Raw genomic sequence first — 27,480 nt, 5'->3', positions numbered from 1 at the left:
CTTCTTGTGAGTTAGCTAAGAGATTTTAAAGATTGAACACTGGATCCCAATTAATCATAGGATATGATCTTCCACAGCATGTGCGGAAGATTGATCATAGAAAGTTACATTTTTTTGTTGCAACTGCATGTTTGGGTGCACTGTATACTTACATACATGCAGTAGGCATGCAGAGGGTCATGTCTAGTCAACGGGGATTGTAAATTCAATGGTTTAAGTGTCATATTAAAGTATCAAATGTTCACTGTAACAAAAAAAAATCAAAACACAACACAAACAAAAAAATTAACAGATAAAAATCTTATTTTGTTTTTGCCATGTTTGTAGCCAAAAAAGTGAACAAGTGTAGTGCTCCACTGGATTTACATCATGAAACACATTGTTTTGGTATTCAAATGCGAGAAAAAAGGAATAAACCAATATAAACAAAGAAAAACAGATTTTGTTTGTCTTGCTTGGACTCACGTTGTGCAATCTGACCTACCCCATGTGACTCTTTGCACATTTTAAATTAGTAACCTACATAATAGGAATTACTTTGTTGCTGATGCGCATATTCAGGCACAAATGTTCCTAAATCCCTGCACAGCCAACGTCATCATTTAATTTTCTTTCAAGAGTCCTTTCCACATCTAGTGAAGTGCATTTGAGCAATTGGGTTACAAAAACAAGGTCATGTTGCTTTTTATATGGGTCTAATAAATCTTGAGTTCAAGTAGAGGGTTTTCCTATATAAAACATTTTGTGTGGGGAAACAAAATACTTGGAAAGCCCAGGTGTAATTTCTTATCACATGGTTGTGTATGAGATTGTTTATACATATTATCGGTATTAAAGTATGAAAGCTTTTGATTTGTCGATACAGTACCAACAAAACTACAGAGCAGATTTTCCCCAGATTCTGAAATTCCCACGAGGATGATGTGTGATAATAACCTTGGAATCTTTCTTTTGTTTCAATCCCAGATCAAGCACTGGCTGTTCATTTCATCCAGAGAAACAATCTGGAGCCAACAGATAAAATTAGTTTATTCAATTTAAATCGTATTCCAAAAAGCAACATTTCCTGTGAGAGACAAGATTTTATCCCCTCATCCAGCTTGTCTGCCACAATGTTACATGGGGTAACAGTAGTCTGCACTCATTATTTTGAATGACTGCACAGTGCCTGTAAGGAAGCCAAAAGGGGCAGGATGAATTCTCACAACAGAGGCCTCTACACATCTACATTTTAGCGAAGGGAAAACAGGGAGAAAAGCGTTTCAGCTTACCAAGTAGCATCTCTGCGCCAGCTTTCAGATTTCTATATCTGTGCACAATAGAGTTGCCATCTAGGATATGCATGTCTCTGTCTGCTTTGAAGATCACCACTTTACCCCCACAGTGACTCCAACCTTTTAAGCAACTGGATTCGACTGCACTGTGACTCATTTCTACACCGATGGATAACATCGTTAGCTGCTGAGGCTTCACTGACCTGAAGATGTTAGCAAAGGCAGACAGCATTGTAGTAGATGGTCAACTGAAGACAGTGCGGATGTGAGACGAGCCGCTTTGCTAAACAGCCCAGCTGTCAGCTCAGTATAAAAGATGAGACAGTAGAGAATCCCTGGTAGAAAACGAGTGGGGCTAAAAAAAGAAAAGAAGTAGCTCTTCAAAATGAGGTAAAGAGGAGTGACTGTGGGCTTCAGAGCTGCTATGAGAGGCCTTTTTACTTCCTTCACATAATTCAATAATTCCAACGCAATGTGTCTCCTAACACAACCAGCCTCGGCTAATGATAAAAACTAGATGAAATGCGCATCATGGGAATTGGCCTACCGTGACCCTAACTTTTCCTATCATCTTGCCCTTTGACTTGTGTTAGTCATGTGTAGGCATGTTTAAAGAGCTCTACAGTGCCCGATTGGATGAATAAAAAATCTACACGCTCCAGAAATTCACTCTCCCACCATTTTTCCCCCCAGTAGTTTCACCCTCCACCACAGTCAACACACCTCCCAGTTAAAAGTAAAGAAAACCGGGCAATGGAATAAACAGTGCAGGTAATTACTTCTATACGGTATAGTGGTCAAGTAGGTAGAATACCAAAGAACATTGATCTCAACTGAAGGTACAATGAGTTTGATTGATACAGTGTAATGTGATTTAACCACTATCAAAAAGTAGTACCAACACACGGAGTACAAAACTAGTCCTTATATGCCCAGCTCCACTCAAGCTATATCATGTTATGCAAGAAAATTTGAACCATATTTCCAGCCCCTCCCCTTTCTACCCCCGACTCCAGCCCACATCATCCATAACCTGGAATTGTATTTCCCATGGTCCTGCAAGGGTGTGTGTTTTCTTGTAATCCAATCAAGAAATATGTCTGAAATTTCTCCAATGCAAGGGAGAGGGTGAAAATTATTCTTAATAATGACATAATCAGCAGAGCAGCCATCAAGCAGATAAATTGTCATGCGCATCGTGCTAAAATATCCAATTATCCTTTGTCCCCCAGCTCTCTGTGTTGAAGTTGGAAATGCCAGAAAGCCAGTAGGTGGATCCCCACTTCCTACTGGTTCAGTTCTACTGGCAGGTTTGCAGTATGGATGCCCCTCTGAAAAGAGGAGAGCTTAAACAGCCTCGGTGCTTAGTGTACAGATCTAGATATGTAAATAGGTTCTATACAATAAAATTGTTCCCAATCCTCAAAAATAAATGGATGAAAAGTATTTGCAAGATTTTTTTCTCCTCAAAATGGTTCTGTTGTGCATACAGGATTTCTTTTTCTTGAAGTTTTCAGTCTTTCCTTTGCTCTTTTCAACAATTGTTTTTTTTTCTTTTTTACCTTATCTTACATAGCCTCCATTTATGATGTCAAGACATGCCTAAATTGGTTTGCATGGCATCTACATTGTGCCCCACAGAGTAATCTCTAGCGTGATGCCGAAGGAAAACAACACGCTTTCTTTCTTTTACAAAGAGCTCCCTTCTTCTCACCTCCAAGGTGTGTCTGATGCTCTCTTCTGTATCCAGATAATACTCTCAAGCAGTCATTTGTCAAAAGATCCCGAAGGCCATATCTGTTGCTAGAAAGAGAAAGTATTTTTACTGTACCTTGTTTTGCTGCAATATCAGAACAAAAATAATAACAATAAAAAAACATCCTCCTCTTTGTTTTAGCTTTAGAGGTTGTTTATCTTCAGCTCTTTATATGTATTTTTTTCTTGTCTTAAATTTTTGTACAAAAAGATAATTATTCTTTTTTCCCTGGTCCAAACCCTCAGAAACTCTTGACTATATTTCCTCAGGTATTAACAGGGTGTCGTACAGTCCCAGTGTAATTCCATGGGTTTCTGGCAACTCCAGGATGGCATTTCATCTCATGACATACTTGTGTTTGTCAGAAAGTTGGCCTTCAGTCTCTGCTGCGTCAGCGGCATTAGCTTTAGCCTCAGCCATCAGAGTCCCGCCTGCATGGGTGCATCCACAGGGCTATACTCGGGTGGTGGAGTGTGAGTGTGGGTGCGGGTGGGGCAGGGTGTTGTTCTGGCCACTGCTGGGGAAGGTATTGAAAGAGTGGAGTGAGGTGAGCCCTCCCATGGTGCTGGGGATCATGGTTATGGTGTTTGGTGTCATGAGCGGGATGTCATCTGGTGAGCGCCTCATGGCCAGAGTATAGTCCGGTGGGCAGGCAGTCCTCAGAACCACGTCATGCGGGTGCAGGGAGTCGCCAACCCCCCTGCAATCTCGGTCCAGGTCTGAGTGCTGCTTCATCTGTAGAGACATGATTTCCTCCTCTTGAGTGTGGGCAAGGTCATTTGCGGCACTCCGCTGGGGGCTGCAGCGTCTATGAACATCGTGCCGGCGCTTGTCCTTTTTGTAGTAAAGTGCAGCAAAAGCCAGGATATTAAGGAAAAGCAGGGATGCTCCCACAGCAATGGTTACAGATAGTTCAGTGGAGTAGTCACGCTGGTCCACAAGATGTGGTTGGTTGTGGCTGTCCTGTGTCTCAGTGGGGAATGGGGTTGGGTTAGGACGTTTGGTCACCAGAACTTTGGTCTTCGGTATTCGATTAGTAGTCTCTGGTGGAGGAATCTGAAGACAAGAAAACCAGTGGTTAATAACTGATCATGCATAGTCTACCTTGTGGTACCACAAAGTTGAAACTACATATTGGATACCCCATAATAGGCTTTGAATGTTATTAGAGCAAAAAAGCATGATTTCATTTGCAATAAATAAATACATTAATATAGAAAGAAATCCTGCCTTCTCTTTGGTTTTATTGCATTGTCTACCTAGTCCTGCTGAGGTTAGTGCATGTTCTTGCTTTGTTTCACATGTGTCCCCCAAGTTTTTTTCATTACTTCTTGTATTTACATTATATTCCAGCTGGACTTTTGGATTCTACATTTATTTATCTGCTATTCAAGCTCAACTCTTGTTTGTTTATTTGTGTCTCCTGTGGCTTGAATTTCACATCATTCAAAACTTTGCAGTGCACACCAAACTGACATTTCACTCATTTAGCTCCTAAGAGTCACATGACTTTAACAGCATATTTTGAAAGAAAAGGAAAACATTACTTGTTTGACATTTTATAATCCTTTAAGAAAACCCAACTTCATAGCCTTGCAGATTTCCTTCTAGCAGGAAGGTCAAATACAATTTCATTAGATCAATAGTAAATATGCACCTACTTCGATTTGGGCCTTATTTTTTCAAATTCAGGAGTCAAAATATTTTTCTTCATCATTACATAGTGCTTGTAAGAATGATTGCACAGTGTCTTTAAAGACATCAGATCACTTCTGAGTAGGATGTCAGAAAAACCAAAGCCAATTATTTTCAGTTTTAGTGGCCTAAAACTAGCAATGTCTGACAACATTTCTTTATTTTTCACCAGTGAGATTGGCTACTCTCGATTTAAAGCTGAAAGTCAAAGTTTATTTCAACTGTTTGTTTGATTTAAAACATAATGTAGAGAGGCAACATTACAGAAACAGTGCCCTTATTCAAATACTAATGGGCCTAACTTACGTAAATAAAATGGAGACCAGGAAAGGGATGGAGAGCAAAGGAGGAAAAGGAAGACAATATCAGGAAGGAGCAACTTCAGTTTCCTTCAGCTCCAAGTGTTAATGTAATGTTGATAATCTCTTTGCTGCAGCTTAATGCTTAAGTTGCATAGTGACACAAATTTTTGTTCTAACTCGTGTACATCCTGAAATTACTTTAAACATATGGCCACTGCCTGACTTGATAATAATAGTGGATTGCATTTATATAGTGCTTTTCGGGACCCTCAAAGCACTGTACAATTCCACTATTCATTCACTCTCACATTCATGCACTGGTGGAGGCAAGCTACAGTTGTAGCCACAGCTGCCCTGGGGCAGACTGACAGAAGCGAGGCTGCCATATCGCGCCATCGGCCCCTCTGGCCATCACCAGTAGGCGGTAGATGAAGTGTCTTGCCCAAGGACACAACGATCGGCAACCTTCCGATTACAAGACGAAATGCCAACTCTTGAGCCATGATCGCACCTTGATAAAGTTACTTATCAAAATGTGACATAAATAACCTTTTTAAAAATGAAATTAAAAATATTACACACATTCACATCCTCAAACATTCAGAATCAGCCCCTTGTACATCAAGTATCTACTCATAATTTGTATTAAACTGAAGTCAGACTGGATGTTTATGTATAATTCTTCTCTGTCACACCTGATAGCTGCATTTACTGAACACTTTTGGCATTGCCTTTAAATTCATTCCTCAATATACTTCAACTGCTGCTCTGTGTTTATATGTGCTCGTCTATCACGTCTATATATATAATCACCTAAGTAGGAGATCACAAGAGCCCCTTGAGCGGAAAATTAGGCAAACTAGGTCAACAACCAATCTCAATGTTACATTTAAAACTTTTCAAAAGGCCTTCTGTGGAGGGAATGGCTCACATAGACACTTTTTGCCATGATATGGCACATCGACTATTTAAAACCAACCTTGGTGGTGGTTGGGATGAGCTGGGTGACCTCATTGAGACTGTGTAGATGAGGAACCAGCTCCAACCACAAGTTGACCTGAGAAAAGGACAGAAATGCGTAGGTGGTAAAATCAAGCAAGTATGAAAACTGTCTTCAGAAGAGCATCTTAAAGTAAGTATGGAATTACAATAGGATGAAAATGAAACAATATTGCAGTTCAATTTTAAGCATTCAAAAACGTCCCTGCTTGTGAAAAACAAACCCAAGACTAGGGCACAAGTGATGCATAAAGAGGAAACACGCAGGAATTTCATCTTTATAGAGAAGAATAATTTAAAATAATGCAAGAAGCAATTAATTGGAATACATTTTTATAAATCCAGATTGCATACACAGGATTTATCCGTTTTTTAAAAAGTTAGAGCAATGTGTAAGATGTTAATAGAAACAAAATTAATTAGAGTTTAATTTAAATACATAATAAATAGAAAAATAGACCAAGTATATCATAATATACGAGAAAGTCAACTTTTTTAAGTTTGAAGTTAACGTTAAATTAATGGAACTTTGTGTGTATATTTTGTATACACACCACACTTGTAAGAATAATATGTATAGTGCTTTTGTCGATTTCCAATCAATCGTTAAGTTGACCTTGAAGAACTTGCCAAATTTTAATGCATTTTTAACAGTCTACAAATTCATATCAGAATTATTTCAAGCTATCATCTTTACAGATAGATTGACATGCACACATGCAAATGCTATCAAAATATAACCTGTGAAGACATAGAAAACATCACATTAAAAAAAGCAGAAAAAGTTCATAAAAATGTGTTTTTATAAGGGATTTGAAAAAAGCCACAGATTTTGTGAGCGGTTTCTCCTCTGGTAGATTATTCCAAAGCTGATGGTCAACTTGAGATTTAAATCTTGATTTTGGAATCACCAGCATGGCAGCTCTTGAGGATCTAAGGCAGTAACACAGCTCATATGGGGTCAACAAATCTGCTATAGCTTGGAGCCAAACCGAATTTCCCAGAGGAACCCACCCGAGGGATTAATAAAGTTTTATCTTATCTCTTATCTCTTATCTTAAACCATCACATGGTTTAAAAGTGATCAGTAACATCTTAAAATCAATTCTAAATCTACAGGGAGCCAGTGTACTGAAGTTACTATTGGAGTTCTCTTAAAAACAGTAAAAAGCTTATCTGCTGCATGACAGAGTTACATCTAACTATACCTTATTGGCACGGTAATGCTCTTTGACCCGGGGCTTCAGGCCAATGTGGAGGTAAAGCTGGTCTTTCTGGTTGTAGCGTGTCCATGCCACTTCTTCAAAACGATTGGGCTTAGTGTGGATGAACTTGGTGTCCTGGGGGACAGGCTGGTTTGGGTCCCTTTGAAGAAAGAGTAGGAATGAGTTTCCGTTAAAGAGGTCACAGAGGAGAGACGAGCTGAGAGTCTTACAGTGGAAAAAAAAAAGAAAAAAAAATGTTGTTGGCTGTTTACCTTAGAGGGCAGGAAGATCTAAAACCAGACTAAAGGTGAAATGGACCTCTTAAGACACAGCTGTTTGGCTATTCAAATTTTAATTTTGACATAAGTGTAGCATTTGCCTCAGGCTAATCAGTATAATTATGAAAATACTGAAAGGCAGTGGTGAAATGCAGCCTCCAGGTTTCATCAAATTTTAATCAGTGCTTTCTAAGATATCACACCTGATAAGATCCAGAAAAGGTCAGAAGGGAAATTATTGCTCATAGATGTAGGGCTTTCTAAAGATTCTGACTGAATGGAAAAGTCTTAAGATACCTAATTTAAATTTTGAGACATAAAAAAAAATCCCTGTCACAGTTTTTTGTTTATTTTTTAAATTATGGATATCTCCTTGGAAGTGAATGCATTTATATATAATTCAAACATGAAAAGAAGCTTCCTGCCAAAGAATATGTTTAGTTGAATATGCAGTTCAACCATGCCGATAATTTCCAACAAGTACATGGTTCAGTGGTTGCTATAAACCACACTTAGAATAGCTACTTTTTTAAATGTCATGTGCCATCAATTTTAAATGTTTGACTCAATAACTCAAGGCTTAAATAAACTGTAAATGCAGGTCAGTAACCCATGTGAATGCCCCTCATATATTCAGTACAGAGGAGGATAACGCACTGAGTTTGGATCCTGCACTAAATAGAGCCACTCGCACTTAATCTGAGGAGAACAGATCCAGCCATGTGAACTATGGAGGCCCATTCAGACCCAGTGAGCGCCCCATTGTCTGAGAGCAGCATATGGAGCCAGCCAAACCTCATCAGGAACACGCTTAACCATTCAAATTGGTGGCATAAATCTCTCAGGTACCCGGCATTCTACGTCAATTTGGGGTTATATATGTAGATCATTAGTGCTCTTTTTGTTCCCCTCCGGGCTACTGGGCAGTGCACAGGAAAAGCCAATGTCCCCCTATTATGCTGCAGAAAAACAATTACCGCCATGACTATATAGTGGAGGGCAACATGAGACAGAGGGAGAAAAAAAGGATTTTAATTTTGTCGCTTTCAGAATGTCACTCTCCAGGCTAGGATCATCAATTAATAATGTATTTGAAGATATGTAGTGGGTATTTTCAAAGAATACCAATTATACTACACAGTCCATAAAACCCATAGTATGATTCACTACTCCTGGTCATACTGAAGAAACAAAATCACAGTGAAATTATAACTTCACTGTGAAATGATCACACTGTTCTAATTTTGATTATATGTTTTATTAACATATAATTAACACTACATAAGCTCATAAACTAATTGATTATTTCATGTAAACCAGCTCACTTGGTAAACAATCATGTACCCTTTTTTGGAAATGAATAGAATGTATTTTGGCAAAATCACAACCAATCATGTCAAGCAATAGAATTATTTCATTTCCATATAACTAATAATCACATCAAATTATTTATCATTTACAGCGAAGTGAAATTATTAACTTTCCAGAGGTGCTGGTTAGATCAAGTACAAATATTAAGTATGAGCTATAAGCTATTTCAGATGCGGCACTTAACATTTTCATAACTGAAAAAGCTGTGATGGTTTTGTTCAGATTCATGAGATTCATAACACTGCATTGGCCCTTATGAGTCATCATACCCTGTCTTGGCAAAGTTTGTCCAGTAGGTCATAACCACAGCACTGAGCATAACGTCGTTCTTGGAGAAATTGCAGGGAAACAGCTCTGTTGGTCCAATCATAGGCAGGCCAAACACATATGGGATCTCGTCTCCATGTGCTGCATCTGCCCAGGGTGGTACCTAATGAGCAGCAGATGAATCAAATCACGTCAGTATTATTACATTTATGTGACAGATACAGGACATTAAAAGACTTTATTTTTGCACGGTGGATATTCTGACAATATGCATAGACACAGCAAGACTAAAAAGGCTGGAGAAATAGAATAGTTGTTGAGGAAAAAAGGGGGAATGAGATAAGTTGTTAATATTAATTTACCTGCCATTTTTGGCTCATTATTCAGTGAATTGAACAGAGAGAGAGAGAGAGAGAAGATAAAAGATAAAAGGATGATGCTGACAGAGGAAAATTGCTTTGAGATGAGTTTAAACTGGAATGCAGAGTACATATACATGGTAGCTGTACCAAGTTGAAGTTAATATAATAAGGAATGTGGGCAATTTAATGAGCACTCTTTATTTTCATTAGTTTGTCTAGACATATTTGAACATTAACATTAAATGTTGCATCAAGTAATACAGGAAGAAGTAAGAATTTAAGATACCAGTAAAAAAAAATATCAAAAAACCAGCCAACCAGTTTCAATTCAATTCAATTCAATTTTATTTATATAGCGCCAAATCACAACAAAAGTCGCCTCAAGGCGCTTCATAGATACAGAGAAAAACCCAACAATCATATGACCCCCTATGAGCAAGTGCTTTGGCGACAGTGGGAAGGAAAAACTCCCTTTTAACAGGAAGAAACCTCTGGCAGAACCAGGCAACCAGCAAACAAATATGTATGTATACATATGTATATGTCAACTGTTCAGTTCAGAGGAGACTGTGAGAATCAGGCCTTTATGGTCAAATAGCTGCTAAGAAACCACTATTAAGGAAAAGCAACAAGCAGCAGAGATTTGTTTGGGCAAAGAAACAGGAATGGACATCTGTGCTTTGGTCTGATGAGTCCAAATGTGAGATCGTTGGTTCCACTAACAATGTCTTTGTGAGACGCAAAAAAGGTGAACGCATGGTCTCCACATGCATGGTTCTCACATGCATGGTTCCCACTGTAGGAGGCTTGGAGGAAGCTTGCTGGTGACACTGTTGGAGATTTATTCGAAATTGAAGGCACACTGAACCAGAATGGCCTGGCCAGATGGATCGGCCTCCACAGTCACCTGACCTAAACCCAATCAAGATGGACCTCAGAGTGAAGGCAAAAGGGCCAACAAGTGCTCTGCATCTATTGTAACCCGTGGAAAACTATTGGAAAAACATTTCAGGTGACTACCTCATGAAGCTCATCAAGAGAAAGCCAAGAGTGTGAAAGGCAGTAATCAAAGTAAAGGGTGGCTATTTGGAAGAATCTAAAATATAAAACATGGTTTGACACTACTGCTTAGCCAACTACACATCACTGATTACTTATGGAGAAAGACTCATAAGTAAAGCAGCAGTTATGATACACATGTTGTTACATATGTGAACAATGTGTCGGCTTATCTATCAAACTATCAGTTCAAATCAATTACTTTAGTTTCATTTGGGAGCATTTTGTTTTGCCTTTAGCAATAAGAAATAAGTGATTTTATTTGATTGTACATTATTCTTGAATTCATTCTGTTTACATGTGTTGATAAATGGCTTCTGCTCAGTGATACAACTCAAATCAAGACAGGGTGTTCATTCCTAGATTCCAGGTACCATAATACTTGAAAGTACCTTCAGAGCTGATGAGGCATGTGATAGTTTGAAGCTCACCTGTTCCGTCTGACAGTGGTGGTAGAAAGCATAGAAGTAGGTTGGAGATCCAAAACTGGAGTGCAGGTCAGCTGTGGCAACTGCTGGTGCTACCCACTGGTGATCGGTGAAAAGTGCTAGGAGTGTCTTGCGGCGTGTCTCTGGATTATGCCTATCAGCCCAGTCAGTGTACATAAACTTGATGGTCTCTCGGAGGATGTCTTTGCCTTCTGGGTAGCCATAAAGGTCATCCACAAAGCTGGACACGGCGTAGTCGAAGTCATTAGCTTGGACGCCATTCTCATTGTCCACGATAAGCTCGACAAACTTAAGGCCCTCGCCCTGGTTCACTCCCAGCATTATATCATAGTTGAGGAACTCACCTAGCAAGAGACAGTACAGAGTTTGGTTAACTTACAAATTGTAATTACAAAGCATCCTTTTAGGTGGAAAATAAATTGAATACCTTGTTCCATTAAAATCTGAGGGTCATCAGGTATAACATCGCCATCAATAACAGGGCCGAAGGCAATGTGATAACGGGCCGGCTGGATGTCTTGATCCACAAGCTCCTTGTAATGTTTTCTCTGCAGGCACAACACAAGCTCCACAGTGTCCTCCAGGTTGCAGCCTACCTTCCGAGCCAGCATTCGAGCATATTTGGCAGGCTGAAAACTGACAGCCCAGCTAGACAGAGCTGTGCCGCTCTGAGCGATGGCCCTCTGGAATAGGCCTTAAGACAAAAACAGCACAGGGGCAGCATTGATGGAGAAAACAATTAATTAGGTGCAATTCAGAGACTATCCCAAAATATGTCAAAATAAGTATAGATGCATAAAATGTCATTTTGAAAATCATATAAAGAAAAATATCATATGATAAATCAGCTGATTGAGAAAATGGAACGGAAACTCAGCGATCATAGGTCATATTAGAGGCAAACTGAATACACTGAAAAATAGTTTTGCTTATTAGAACAGACAGAGCAATATTTCTTTTGGCAAAAAAGAAAAAAATAACTCAGCCATCCTGATTTTCATCATGAACATAGTACAATGCAGGTTGAGTCAGTCCCATATTATTGCCCTGCAGGTTGAGGGTAACATTAACCCTTTAAGACCTACCATAGAACCAAGTCCGCCAGAGCTTATATTATATTTTTACATGCTGTAGAGCCATTTTTGGGAGCATTTCAAGTTGCTATACATCAATACAACCATTATAGCTCAAATTTTAATAATATGTATGCATTAAGTGCAGAGTAACCACATAAATTGCAAAAAAGTGCAATAAACTACAAAAAAATTGAAAATCGTTTTTGTTTTTTTAACATATATTTCTAGTTAGAGAAATTTAAGAGGCTTATCCCTCAAAACTGTAAATACAAAAAAGTTGCACAAAATAGTTTCCCACCACAGGAAATTTATTTTGAGTGTCTTCATAGTTTTATTTTTGAAATACACCAATTTTGATATACTGCAGGAAAAACGAAAATAAATATTATAGTGCAAATTTGCAAAAAAACAGCATGTGCATCAAAATAAACTATTTCCAGCAGTGCAATTTGAGTCCTAAGCATCCCAGAAACGACACAGAAAGTCATAAAGTCAAACATAACTTTTAAAAACACCAGTATAAGCTCATGAGGCCTTGGTGGTAAAAAAAAAACAACAACCTACATTTCCGCGAAAATGACGTCACTTCCGGTTTCGGGTAGGTCATGGCGGACATGCGATAGTTCGTGCTGATGGACGTAAGAAGTGTTACAAACAGCTGATCGGATCGGCAAAGCGGTTTCTGGAATATTATGTTTTTGTTGCTGCAAGTGCTTTTTATGCAGTTTTTGCAAAGCTATATGTGGAAGGAAACTGTGACCTAGGACAAGCTGATGGCATCAGATGTAAGTACAACTCCTCCGGTTTCATGTGCAAAAAAAATTATTGCGCTAGCTTATGTGGTTGCAGAGCTACCGGGATTTAAAAATAGTTACGCAAAACGGAGCGTGCCCGCTCTGACCGGCTTTAAAGGGTTAATGATGTAAAAACAGGCAAATTCTTTGGTTTGTTAGTTTTCAGTAGTGACAAGAAACAAATCTGAACATTTACTAATGATCCTGTGATTGTTAGTCTTCTTGAATGTAAGAAAAATCTTCATGGCTTAGTGTGATGGGGGATGTCATGTTTTCCCTTTCCCTTTTCTTTGATTTCCATCCAAATGTGTGAAACACTTATGATCACTGTTTTTAGATAATTATCACCAAACTGACTGTAATAACAAGGTGTTGACAGAGTGAGATATTGGGGTCCTTCAGATATTTATAAATGTTGTTAACAAAGCTGATTTTGAATCCCCTATTGATGCTAAGCTAAACAGGTCCATCATAGATAATGGTAGAAACCTATGAGAGTTCATGGAGATTGTCTGAATCATCCAATCTATCATGTCAAACGTGAGTGGTGTGACTGAAATGAGATTTCTGTTTCTTTATAAAGCATGACAAATCCACAGAAGGCATTGGTCTGTAACATAACTTGAATGTTCCTAAATTCACTATTTCCTTCTTCTTGAGAAATGTTTGTTACAATTACAGTGGACAGCTAGCCTGGGAAATAGACAAATCTCAAAGCTCAGGTTTCATATACTCTGACAAAATGACTATCCTGCCACATAGTGTAGGATTCAAACAGAAATCCCAACTACAGCAATGTCAGGCTACTGGTCAACACTGTCCTTATCATTCTTATTGCTTACATGACCTTAGGGAAAGAGGTGCTTCAAGTTCTTTCTTTCCATATATTTTGTTCCCCAGTAATGTCAATATCCTTTACATATCTTATCACCTAATTTTGTTCATGGTTAGAGGCACTTTTTTTTTTTGCTGCAGATATACATGGTTGTAACACATTATTACTACCAAGTCTCTTTGTTTTGAAAAAAATGGTCTCTGTATGAATAAAGAGCAACATCCCATTAAATAAAATCATATATGAAACCTGTGTTTAGAATATATGTGATGTTTTTGTTCATTTTTTCTATTTAACTGTTTGTAAAACAACTGCTTTTAATTGCTCAGAGCGGGCATTCTCAGAAAATTATGCAGCACAAAGTCTTTTGTTTTCTATATAGTAGTACATTATCAATTGCTTTTTTTCATGTCAAAGCTGAATATTGCAAGTACAGTGAAACGCAGAGAAAAAAACCCTCCATTCAGCACGTTCCGACGTTAACATACACGCATCCAAAATGACAACAAGCATCAGCAAAAGCAGATCACAACCTTTTTTATGGTCACACGCTACTGAAATGAGACTTAAGAACGTATGAAGACCCCACATGGATCCCTGTAACTTGAGTCCTTGGGCTTTACCTTTTGTTGAGTTGCTCCAGCGGTTTCCCTCTGAGTAGTGAGACAGCGTGAGCAGGTTCACACAGGAAGCTCCAGCTCCGGAGCCAAACACAGTGATTCGCAATGGATCGCCGCCAAAGGCTGCAATGTTCTCACTGGTCCAGCGCAAAGCCTGGATCTGATCCAACAAGCCATAATTCCCTTTTGCTGCTTGGTCACCGGTACTCAGGAAACCTGGATGAGAGGACAAATTAAAAACAGTAGATATTATTTTAATATCTTCTCCTGATTTTTCTTATTTGACCATAAGCAGATGGCTTCATTAACAAAGAAAAGACACCTAATAGCATCAGGACTTTTCTCTGTCTTAATCTACACATTTCATTTATGGAGTTTGGTTCCTTTTCAACAAACTTTAGAAATGAGAAATTGTATTTATTTGTCTTTACATTAGTAGGTTTAATCTTACAGTTTATCATCACACATCACGAAAAATAAAAAATAAAAATCATTCAAAAACATTCTTTGTACTTTTGTATTTTGAAGATTTGTATTTTTTGTACTGCATTTTTCAAAATCTATTTTCTTTTTTAATCTCCTTGATTAAGCTATTAAGGTATATTTTGCCACTGTACACAGAAAACCAAAAGCCTCATTCTTTAATAATAGAGAGATATAAAAACGAATCTGTTACTGTTTGTTAGCTAGTCGGAGCTATCACTTACTATTCAATTAATAGTCGTGAATGGCACTGACTTATTCACTAAGTCAGTGCCATTCACCAAAATCACCTCCTTCTCCATCCGAGCTACAAGACACCATATACATCACTTTTATTTCTTTTACTGATCCAGTGAAACTATGGTGCTAACAGCCTTCAACTGAACATATGTTTAGCTATGCATCATGCTACAGGACGTTGCTGGTTCTTTGATGAGGTGAAGCTATAATGTTCTGTGTTTGTGTTTATAGCACCGTTAATAAAAAAAAACAATTGAACAAATAAACAAAAAGAAAGTGAAACAAAATAAATGTCATGTTAAGATGTTTGCTTACGCTCATTCTCCTGTCCACTCATATCCCCTAAATTTAAATGCAATTGATGTCACTGCTATATAAAAACTTTTGATGTGAATAAATAGTATAATGTGAACAGCCTGATGCTGCATGGCCCTGAATGTCACTGTTGCAAAGGATTGTGGGATGGCGTTATCTCCTTTCCTTTTGTAAGGTACGGACCAGTCTATGCAGTGCTAAAAAAGATAAGAAAGGAATCTTTGAAGCAACTTTTCTTTGAATTTCAAGCAATCTGATGATCTCTTATCGCTTAGATTATTTGCCAAAATCCATGGCAAGTGAGGCTTCAACATCAAATACTAGTAAGGTACGAATGTACTGAAGAGACAAGGAGAGCCACAGGAGAGCTGAGGTCTTTTAGAGCAATTTCATGTCCAGCTCCCAACACTTCCACACTAAAAGCCCCATTAAGCCCTCCATGCATCCTGGGCACTGACACCCAACAACCACACCCAAGAACTGTCCCTTTCAACCTCACATGCTCACATATTTTCTTCCGTGTGTTTTTGGATATTTTTATTTGTATCAGTGAAAATGAAATGCCTATTTCACAGTCTCAGTCAACACTACACTGCTAATTTACACTGGATGCATTATGTGCACAGAAAGCCTTTGAGGACAGCTAAAAGAATATATTTACCATCCTGCACTTTAGCCTGCATATCTGTTATTTGCATTAATTCAGTTATTTCCTGTCATTTATTTCTTTGCTTGTTCCTGCTGTTTTCCAAAAGGTGTAAATAATTACTGAAATAAAATCATCATCGTTAAAATCACTTGGTGCAAAAAAAGAAAAGATGGCGTCACTGGTTTGTAAATAATTACTATATGTGCTGAATGTCTTTAAAGTAAAACCCGGTATTATACATGGGGACATGAATAAAGCAAATTATTATTAGTAATAATAAATAGTAATTTATTTATTATTATTATTATTATTATTATTATTATTATTAGTCATATTAGTGGTAGTAGTTGTAGTAGCAGCAGTGATTGTAGCAAGTTTATTAGTATTTCTACATCACTCTCACTACTACACACTAAAACTCTCTAGAACAACGACTTTTACTTCTTCTGATACCTGAACAGTTTTTGGCATGGAATAACTTGGGGATGTCCAGTGTTATATTCACAGCTCTGAGGTTTGAGGTTTGTCTGATTTTCTACTGTTGAGGACTAATTAAGAACTCTATATGAGAATTCCTGCTATACAACATAATTCTAATAATGTGAGAGTAATAAATCCAGTTTTACAACAATAAATATGACCTCCATCATATCTGCCCAATCTAAGATAACACTTACTGAACCATAACATTCTAGCAGCATGGAACTAATGTGTTTATTGTTCTTTGGCCTGTCACTTTGATATTTAAAGAGTTAAATCTATGACTTTATGCTGAACCCAGTTTACAAAAAAAAATTCATTGGAACAGGATCACAAATCATATTCATTTTTATTGCATAACACAGTGATTTTAATTAATGTGGCTGTTAAGAGCTGTAATTATGCATGGCAGCACATGTGACTGTGGTCATAATAACCATAATGCATATTATGTTTACAATGGCTCACACAGATTCATCTACTGTCAAGTATAACCGCTGACATAGAGTCAGCTGATAATTTGTTTTATAAAATTTATGATAGAGCCACTCTATGTTCACCTACACCCATGCACGCTCACTTGCTTGCAAGTTTGCTCATTTGCACATATGCACAATTTTTTTGGGTTTTTTTGTATTTCTGCAAGTATTTCTGAACAAGCACGCATTTGAATCACGCACATGTGCCAAAATCCTATACAGTGCAGTTGCATCCACACATTCCTACTAACATCCAGACAAGCACACACCCCCGCTGACTGTTTAATTAAGTTCATTCCTTTTCTATTCCCCTTCCACTTGCTTATTTATTTATTTGTGTGTTTCTTGATCAAAGCCTAATCTGGTGGAAGCAACAGCAGCCATCTAAAAGAAAGATTTTAATTGATTCAATTTAGCTGTAGTGCAAGGATGGGCTGGCAATCACAAAGAGTGAGACAGGAAGAATGATTACTACGCCAACAGTGGTGGGGCAGTGGGGTGGGGCTCTATTCCCTTGCTGTCTTATATACAAACATGCACACACTCACATGGGTACTGTAATGCGGTAATATATGAAGAAAAAAAGTGGTGCGTTGATGTTACAATAAACATGCTTTATTTCCTCTACAGAGTGATGCCAAACATGTTTTATTTTCCTCCTCTATGCAGGAGTTCATACGTGTCTATGTCTCAGGTTTGGCTAAAAGCCACCATCCGTGATTCAGCAGCTCGGCCTTTAAGCTTCCTGGGATGACAATATTGAGGTGAACCCTGATCCAGGAATCCAGCTTTTATCCCTCCTATCTCTGTCGAACCAGAAAGAGAAGACTAGACGAAGAGAAAGATGGGATTTTTTTATACTTCTTTCTCTGCACACATCTATTTTTCACAGTCACGGTCTGTATACTATAATCCTCTCTCTTTTCTCTCGTTTTTACTTTCTGTCCTTTTGACTCTGAATGGTAAGAAAGAGAATGAGAAGGAACAGTAGAGGAAGAAGGAAGAGGGAAAACACCATCACTCAAGCATGTAAACTCTTCCAGCAGATCTGGCTTATTACTGTTGGTGAAATCAAAAGAAAATGCAAAATTCAGAGACCAAAGGGAAATGGGAAGTTAAAGTGGAGGGAAAAAAGAGTTTCGCAGCGTAGCAAGATTAACAAGCATGCAGAGAACGAGGCAGCGAGTCTAGAGTAGACAAAAGAATGACAAGGAAAATGAAACAAGGCGAAAAGACGCAGAAAGTGAGAGAAAGAAGCTTAATGACTAAGAAAAATGGCTGAATCTGTCATTGTTGTTGTGCTGTGTAGACCAACGTCTGAGGTGGTATTCTTGAACTGCTTAGAGATTCTTCTTCAAATTGTTAAATATGATTATCCCATGCCTTACTACAATGCAGGTTTATAAAAAAAACAATTCCCTTAATCTCACATCCTTTGAAATAACGCTCTTATCAGGTTAAAAAACAAAAAGAAATCTCAGTAGAATCAGCAGAATTGACAATAATGATTTCCGAGGCATGTTTCTTAATACAGAATCTTACGGCGTCATTTTTGTTCTACTATTCTGAGCACACGTAAAATAAATTTGAGCGCACGTAAAAAAAAATTGCAGGTGCAAGTGTTGCATTTTGAGGAGTAGTTTATTTTGAGTGAAGAAAAGCTAAATTTGAGTCAACAAAATTCATTGCTGCGTGCAAAAAATGTATTTCAGTGTTTGCCATTATCCATACACACACTCAGTTTTTGCATTTGCGCTTGCTCGCAATGTGTTTCTTGCGCTCTCAACATTTATAAAGCGTTAGAGCGCTTTTGCAAATATGTGATGTCTTGATAAATCGAGCAGATATTTGAAGTTTACACTAGTGATGTGCGGATCGATACTGAAATATCGATTCCTCCGATACCAGTCATTTATGTTCTTGAATCGATTCTCATATTAAAATATTGATGTTTTAGTAATTTAGGGTAAATTTGTAGTTTATCGTTAACAGGAACAGAGTGGAAAGAAACTATATCATTCAGATTGTCTACATTGGAAGGAACTACGTCCTCTTCCGCCTTTCATAGTCATATGCGAAATACGGCTGTATAAATGTGTTGCAGCCCCTTGGCGTGCGCACTCACAACAATGGCTGAGCGTAATCGGAGTCATGTGTGGATGTATTTTACCTCCACAAACAGCCGAGACGTGGTTTGTGATACATGTGGCAAGAAAGTGAGGTGTTGTGGCAACACCACTAACCTCGTCAAACACCTCAGAGTAAATCATATCACAGAATATGATGTCTCTCGCGGAGTCCTTTAGTGTTGCAGGCAGGCAGCGTGTTCAAATAGCGCACAACTTCAGTTTTTTTATTTCTATATGATGAATTCTGCATTATTAAGCGATAAGAACAAGTAGTCTGATTTCCTGTAATCATGATGACGCTATAATTTGAGATACAATAAAAGATACAATAAATAAAATACGTTTTTGTACAAAGTATCGGTATCGGATCAGTATCGTCGATACCACCCTGAATTTTACTTGGTATCGGATCAGAAAGGAAATCAGTGGTATCGCACATCACTAGTTTACACAGCACCATCCTCGCATAAAAGTTTATTTTGTGACCCAGAAAGACTAATATTTCAAACTCCGCCACTCTGTTCCTCCGCCACTGCCTCGTTTGAGTTTTGGACGAAATGGATTCTGGGATATTGCATTTCATCATTTTGAGCTGATTGGAGACCAAAACAGCCAATCAGATTTTTTTGCATCCAAGTCTGTGATTGGCTGGTTTTGTGGCACAAATATAACGGTGCACAGAAAGAGTTGAACGCACACGGGCAGAAATGTTGACAGCGCAAGCAACACATTTCGAGCGAGCGCAAATGCAAAAACTGAGCGAGAGGGGCTGGTATTGTATGTGTGTGTGTATGGATAATAGCAAACACTGAAATACATTTTTTGCACACAGCAATGAATTTTGTTCACTCAAATTTAGCTTTTCTTCTCTCAAAATTTCTCCTCAAAATGTAACACTTGCACCTGCAATTTTTTTTTTTACGTGCGCTCAAAAATAACGCCATAGAATCTCCACTGACGCAAAAAATCAACACAAATATACAATAACCCACATTTGGTCTTTTATGGTCCAGGTTTCCACAGTTGCTGACTGTTCTACTGAACTATAATTTTACCGTAGCTCAGGTCTGTGGGAATGTGCTTAAAACTACTGATATTGTTGCATTAGTGGGTCAGCATACATAGTTCCAAATTAGCGTAAGCAGCTCTAGTGCAATCAGATTTTTTTTAAATTCTTCTCCAGTTTTGAAGCTGCAACCCTTCTTCAGATACTTTTGCATCCATTGAGAAATGACAAAATAAGATAAATATAATGGAATGCTCTGTTCTCATTATGTGGGCCTTCTGAACTATACTATATACTAGTAGCTCAGTGACTGGATGACAAGTCATTTTTGATCGAATACACTGCATGGCCAAACCATAACCTCAACTCATCTAGTACACTCCTCCAGTTCTGCCCTGCAGTCTATGGATGTCTTCCTAAAACAAATGGTGCAACAGCAGCTCTAAATATTTACAGTGCCTCAGCAATGCTCCATCTATATCTGTTCGTTGCTTACAACAACACTGAAGACAACGGCACGCTGAGGGCAGCCGGCTGGGGAATATGCTGATGAGGCACAAAGCATTTCTCACTGGAAATAATGAATACAGAGCTACAGGATATTCACTCATTCAACCTTTATTTAGATAGCACTCGGGGCAAACACAGAGCCAGTTCTCATTTTCAGGTGTGTCCTCCTTGCATAGTTACAAAATTGTGCATTACCAGCAAAATGGACATCGGTATTTAGCAGAGCATATTATTATATGAATACATTTAGCATGTGATCACTGGATGATAAATAGGTAAACATATGACACAGAACAACGAAGATCCGTGTTACTTTTAAAGATAAAATTATAGCTCCATATTTCAAGAGATAAATAAAATCTTTTTATTTCTAAATGTAAGACCAGCTGTGCTTTTATACATAACTTTAAAAACATGTGCATTTCAATTTAGGCTGCACCTGATCAATCCTGTGTTTCACCTGTTACCACTAAATACATGACATTTTGTAAGTCACATGACAGGATACACCAGGTAAAATGACTTTTTAGCAAGTACCTGTGGGCTGCAAATTATTTAGCAGGCTGTGTCAAATTTGCTGTGTATATTAAATCCTTTTTACTAACTGTAGCATTATACCCTTTTAAGAGGAAAAGTAAGAAATTACATGGGAAGAAAAGAAGTAAAAAAACAATTAGATGGTTTTCAAGTTGAATAATTGGCTTTTCAGCCCACCTGAGAGCAAGAGAAGAAGGTAAACACAAAATACAAGCATGCATATGAACTTATATTCCTGTTATGGGTGAGGTTTTGGCAAGAAGCTGCCTATCCAGTGCCACCTACTTTAGCGCCATACTATACTTGACCATCCAGTATTCACTCTTTACTCTGCTTTGTACCTGGCAGCTGAATAAAGTAATGAAGTACATCTGAAAAAAGGGATTAAAGAGACTAAAATGGTTTGCTTATAACAATTTATCAAATAGGATCTGTATTTTTCATGCTTAAGATATTGCAGATTTAAATTTCACACAATTCATTTAGGCCAGGCAGATAGCTGTTTCATATGGCTAACCGATAAAAAAACATGAAATGATATTAGCTAGAAACTTCCCCAAGAGAACTTTTACAGACATGCAAAATAAATAAATTAGTCATTTTACCGTTTTAAACTGCTAATACATTTTCAAAGCAGCTGTGTGCTTGTGTGTGTAGATGCTTTTGTGTGTCTGAATTTGCATTTAGAAGAGACACCTTATCTTCAGTAAAGTGACACCACAAAAGCAAGAGGTCCATTTAAATATTACAACTAGAGAGAACGAGACAAGGCAGCCGAACACACCTACAGCGCAAGGTGTGTGTGTGTGTGTGTGTGTGTGTGTGTGTGTGTTAAGGGAACTGATCAAAATTATCAGCCGCAAGTAGAAAAATTAAGCAGCTTTAAGAGTGGTAATAAGGAGTTACTGAATATGAAACAATTAGTGTAATTGTATAAAAATACTAAACCTAAGGTAAACAAATACTTTACCTACCACCTTTTAGAACACACACACACACACACGCACGCACACACAGAAGTTGGTTCACATAGGATGTCAAAGGCTGTGAGTCTACGGTGTCATTTTACGGTAAACTCTCTAATCATCATCTGTCCATCACCTTCTATCTTGATATGTTAATCTAGCGTCTCCGTTTTCTTGTCTATTAAATCCTCTCCTCCCTCTCCTCCCTGCCTTTCTCCTTCCTCCTTTCACAAATCAAATTACACTCTCGACTTCAAAAATGAAATGAGCCACCGTTCATATTTCTTGTTCTGCACAAACACAAACACGTGTTAATTTGTGTCGCTGCCCTAACAGATTTGCCTGCAGGACAAGCTGGTATAGATTACCTCCTTCTGCAGGGTTGAAGGCAATGAGGGAGTAGGGAGGACTTCTCTGTGTGGGTGTGGATGTGATTAAACTGTTACTCAAGCTATTCCGGCTTTGTGGACTGAATGCATAATGCCCCCTAATTAGGTATGTAAAGACAAAAAATGGCTGGACCTGCCACATTATGAAGTTTTGTACAAGCAAAGATACAAGCCACAATTATTATACATATTATATATATATATTAAACTGACAGAACCATGACCCATGGGAATCATATTATTATGGTGCAACCAATATAACAACACCACATCTTTATACAAGCTGTATATAGAAAGACATTCTTGTGCATATAAAATATTTGCAATTATGACAGATTTATTTGTGCACTGGTTGGCCGATTTACCCATAATTACCATGTGACCCATGCAAGGAAAAATGTAAGCAATGAAGGAATTTTCCAGTTGGAATTTACTTTATCCACAGATTTGGTATAATAGCTTTCTGTCTGAGATTATTTTTACTACAAAGACAGCACTTGTTTATGATTTGAACAGCTTTTGGATTTCCATATAACATTAAAAGTATTGTTTGCAAAAAGAGAGTTTAATCTAGATAGTTTACCATCTGGCAAGCAGAGAGAAAGAGATAGATCATTTACTAGTAAATTGTATTCCTCCGAGGCTTGGTGAAATTACAAAATCCTGGCACATGGTCCTGAAACCACTGGAGACGTAAAGATTTTGTAAAGATCTTTTGGGGGTATTGTAAATATAGTTAGAATTTCTAGTTTATACATGCTGCAGCTTCACATTTGCTTGGTAAGCGAAAAATTGCTTGTTTGATTCAAAACAGAAACATAAATTCCCTTTGGGATTATGTCAGGAAGGGTAATTGATATAAAACACAGCCAAGTGTGGGTGGGCTGCCCACTGTAGCCAACCATTGTTACAAGGAAACAGCTGAAAGTAACACATACATCATATTGCCAAAAATATGCGTTCATCTGCCTTCACGCGCATGACCTTGTGTAACAACTCATTCTGAATTCATTGGGTTTAAAGCGATGTCAGGCCATCCTTTCAGCTATAGCAGCTTCAAGCCTTCTGGGAAGGCTTTCCAAAAGGTTTAGGAGTGTGTTTATGGGAATTTATGACAATTCTTCCAGAAACGCATTGGTGAGGTCGGACACTGAAGTTGGATGAGATGGCCTGGCTAAGATCTAAGCTCTAATTCATCCCAGAGGTGTTCTATTGGATTGACGTCAGGACTCTGTGCTGAGTTCTACCACACCAAACTTGCTCATCCATGTCTTTCTGGACCTTGCTTTGTGCACTGGTGCGCAGCCATGTTGGAACTGAAACTAAACCTTTAACTGGGACTAAGAGACTGAGCCCAGCTTCTCAAAAACAATCTCACACCATAATCCTGCCTCCACCAAACTTTACACTTGGCACAATGCAGTCAGACATGTACAGTTCTCCTGGTAACCTCCAAATCCAGACGCGTCCTTTTGATTACCAGATAGCTTGTGGCAGAATCTCTCTATGCACTGTTCTCGATCCAATCTGAAGGTCACATGATGTTTGCAAGTCTGTAGCGAATAACTCTGCAGAATGTTGGCGACCTGCGCACACTTTGCGCCTCATCATCCGCTGACCTCTCTCTGTGATTTAATGCACCAACTGTACCACTTTTTTGGGGTACATAAAATATGAACATGCATTAAATCATGTACTATTAGAGAAGAATAATTGAAAACTGAAAACATAAAGCGGCACAAGAGTAAAAAGACAAAATGTAAAAAAGAGACAAAGCTTAGCAGGATGAGAAGATGTGAGGTTTCGCTGTAGGACAAAAATGGATGCACACTTCTACAGGCACAAAAGTACTGTGTGTGCGTGCATGTGTATGCATGCATGCATGTGTTGAGTCCTGATGTGAATAGGTAAGCAGCTTCCTTTCTTAGCACAGGAACATTATTAGCATACAAGTAGAAGTGCACCCAAGAGAATGAGAGATGAAAACAGAGTGGCAAGAAAAAAAAAATCTAACGGACAGAAAGCGCGACATTTCAGTGAGAGAGCAGAGAAAGACAGAATGAGGCATGTGAGAGGTAGATGACAATGTGAGAAAAGAGTGTGGGAGGTGCTGAAAAAGAGAAAAAACTGGAATAAAAAAGAAAAACGGAAGAAGAGGGCACTCAGAATGTAAGGTGGCATCTTAGAACATAAAACCTGCATAAGAATTGAAGACAAAGATAGCTCTGACAAGCTTAGTCCTGTAGATGGATAATAAAATAAAGATGGAGGCACAAAGATGGACTGAAGGAATGAAAAAGTAATGGAGCTACTCAAGAGTCCAAAGGCTTTAGTGTAGAAGATAGAGAGCCTATGGTAGCATACACTATATTTAGTAGGGTAAGGTGAGGTGTGTGCATGCCTTCAAATTGTACTAATTGTGTAATAAAACGACTAAACCATTTCTCTAGTGTAATAACAGTGGCACAAACAGAGAAGTCCTAAAATAGAAAGTCCCAAAGGTAAAGAATAATTTGAATTAAACTGGGGATGTACTTGACACAATGCCACTGTGCATGCAAACGTCAGCACAGTGATATTTGCTCTTTGCACTCAACTCAAAGAACTCTTCTTCTAAATGACTGGCATAGCTGCTGAAGGAAAAAACAAAACAAACATTATGCCACAACACTAAACGACCAATAAAACATACAATGCGCAGGATATATGCCATTCCAAAACAAACCCAATGTGGGATTTTTCCAACTGTTGCAGTGGTTTCACTAACATCGGTTATGTGCCATCTGGAAATCATATGCTTCTACATTGATGGATTATAGAGATGCCTGTAGAGAGGAGACTGTTCACAGATCTGTGCTTCCAGCACATCAGTTTTGCATGTGCACAAGCCATCTCACATGCACAATGTTAGAAAAGCTGGGATCTGCACAATCAGCCAAAAGGACAACAAAGCAGACCATGTGGCAACAACAGACCATGTGGCAGGCAACATTTCCCTTTCTAAATATGTAGTCTGTTAAATAAACCACTGATTGGTATAAAAATGCTTGACAGCAATGCAATAACAGCAACAAGCACAACAGTAAATAACCAATCAAAGCTACATTCATAGTATATATGAGGGAGTGCTGAAAGGAGTGTAAGTGTGACTAAGCCAGTCCTCTGCCTCAAGCATGGAAATCCATCTACTTAGTACAATTGATTATAAATCATAATTAATCACAATTCATCAATTTTTTTCTTGCTGCGAGGTAACAGTGCAAATGACGGCACTATCATGCTGCCCTAATAATAATAATACCAATCTTTCTTTAAATACACACTGTAAAATATCCCCTGAATGAGAAAACAAAAAGTGCATTACAAACACTAAACACTATTCTTCAGATTTCACAGTCCCAAAATCCATCAGCCCACAGCACAGGGGTGTCTGAAAGCATCAAATCAATATTCTAATGCATCCCTGGCCTTCAAAACCCCATATAGGTCAGACAGCATGCTGCTACAATCTTGAAGTGAGGTGGCTTTCAGATATACATGTCTCTTGTAAGAGCAGCTTAAGCTGCTTAGTGCTTTTATGGTGAAGGCACTCTAGTGGACTCAGAGCCATGGTACTGGGCATCACCAGCCCCTCTCCTCTGAATAGAAAATACAGAACATGTTATCCATGTTATTTTTTTTTTATAAAGTGAAGGAGGTAAATGGGGGAGAGAGAGAAAGACTGAGAAGAGAGAGGACAGTATTAAAGTGACACTGACCCCCCTCTTCTGTTTCATTTTCTACCAGGTAAGAGAAATCAGAGGAAAGAAAAAAAATTGCATTAATTCAGAAGTTGTTGGTAAAAATCTGTTCCTCAAATTTCCACTGAGGTAGTTACTAAAGTGACAGAAAGTAAGAGCATTAATCTGTATTAAGTTTGTATTTATAAAAATCACCTGCTCTGATTGGGACAAGAACTCATTGCATGTTAAAGCCTCGGTAAAGTGTTCAGGTCTTTGGACATGGGAGAAACGAGGAGAGTGCAGCAGGACCTACAGGTGAAGCTCAACAAAAGTCATAAGGGAGTATGTAGAGTGGAATTTATTTATTTTTTAAATCTGCGTGTTTAAGGTGACAGAAAGACCACCAGAGGAAAGACTGGGGAAAGCAAATGACCTAAATAATCTTTTCAACAGATTTAGTTCACAGCCCTATTCTCTACACTCCACACACCCACACCACTGTCAGTGATTTTCCCTTTCTTCCCTGCTTAGCCCCAAGTGAACTCTATGGATCAGACCCACCTCCATCTGTGACAAACACCCTCTGCTTAACTGTAGGAGACAGGAGAGCTGGAGAAATTACACAGGGCAACACTGCTGGCCCTGATGGTATCAGCCAAAAGGCTCTGAGGATCTGGGCTTTCCAGCTATCTTTGCTCCGGAGTGACATTTACAGCCTGATTCTGAAACTGGAGATGGTACCTGGATGGTTGACAACATCCTGTGTGATGACCATCTGAGCTAAACAACTATAAACTACTTGCCATTACATCACATACAGTGAATGTGCTGGAGAGTAGGGATGGGTACTGGTATCCGGTGCCATTATGGCACCAAGTCTGACATAAACGGTAGTAACCAGAGAGTGCTTTTTTTCCTGAGCTGTGATACACTTTGGATTCTAGCCAATCATTTTACCTTTCCGAGGATGGTGGGCGGGCCCAGGTACGCACGTTCTTTTAGAGCAGAGCTACAGATTAAAAATGCCCAAGGTGAAGCGGTCAAAAGTCTGGATGTATTTCACAGCAAAATATGCAAACTCAGCAGCCTGCAACAAGTGCTTTAAGGTAATACTGCGATACTGTGCAAAGGAGGTAACACCTCGAATCTGATGAAACACCTGGCGACGCATAGCGTTTTTTTAAAAGCCGAGAAATGCACCGTATTTGATAGCTTGCTGCGAGACCTCACACCG

General features: G+C 38.5%; 1 protein-coding gene across 3 annotated transcripts in view; it reads right to left on the bottom strand.

Annotated features, from left to right (window-relative positions):
* Positions 1–1,714: 1,714 nt before the first annotated feature.
* Positions 1,715–27,480, bottom strand: part of nlgn1 (neuroligin 1) — a 316,481-nt gene continuing 290,715 nt past the window's right edge. For all 3 annotated transcript variants that reach the window (XM_040039866.1, XM_040039868.1, XM_040039867.1), the window contains 7 exons: positions 14,346–14,558; positions 11,445–11,711; positions 11,000–11,361; positions 9,150–9,310; positions 7,235–7,391; positions 6,007–6,084; positions 1,715–4,086 (listed from right to left, as the gene is read on the bottom strand). In XM_040039866.1, coding sequence (XP_039895800.1) covers positions 3,484–4,086; positions 6,007–6,084; positions 7,235–7,391; positions 9,150–9,310; positions 11,000–11,361; positions 11,445–11,711; positions 14,346–14,558 — 1,841 coding nt within the window. In that variant the 3' untranslated portion in view covers positions 1,715–3,483. The remainder of the gene's footprint in view (positions 4,087–6,006; positions 6,085–7,234; positions 7,392–9,149; positions 9,311–10,999; positions 11,362–11,444; positions 11,712–14,345; positions 14,559–27,480) is intronic.

The sequence above is a fragment of the Simochromis diagramma genome, unplaced genomic scaffold (assembly GCF_900408965.1).
Source record: "Simochromis diagramma unplaced genomic scaffold, fSimDia1.1 OVJJ01000026.1, whole genome shotgun sequence".
In the NCBI taxonomy this organism is placed as follows: domain Eukaryota; kingdom Metazoa; phylum Chordata; class Actinopteri; order Cichliformes; family Cichlidae; genus Simochromis; species Simochromis diagramma.
The sequence above is the reverse complement of the archived record's forward strand: the minus strand, read 5'-3'. Positions and strand labels throughout refer to the sequence as shown.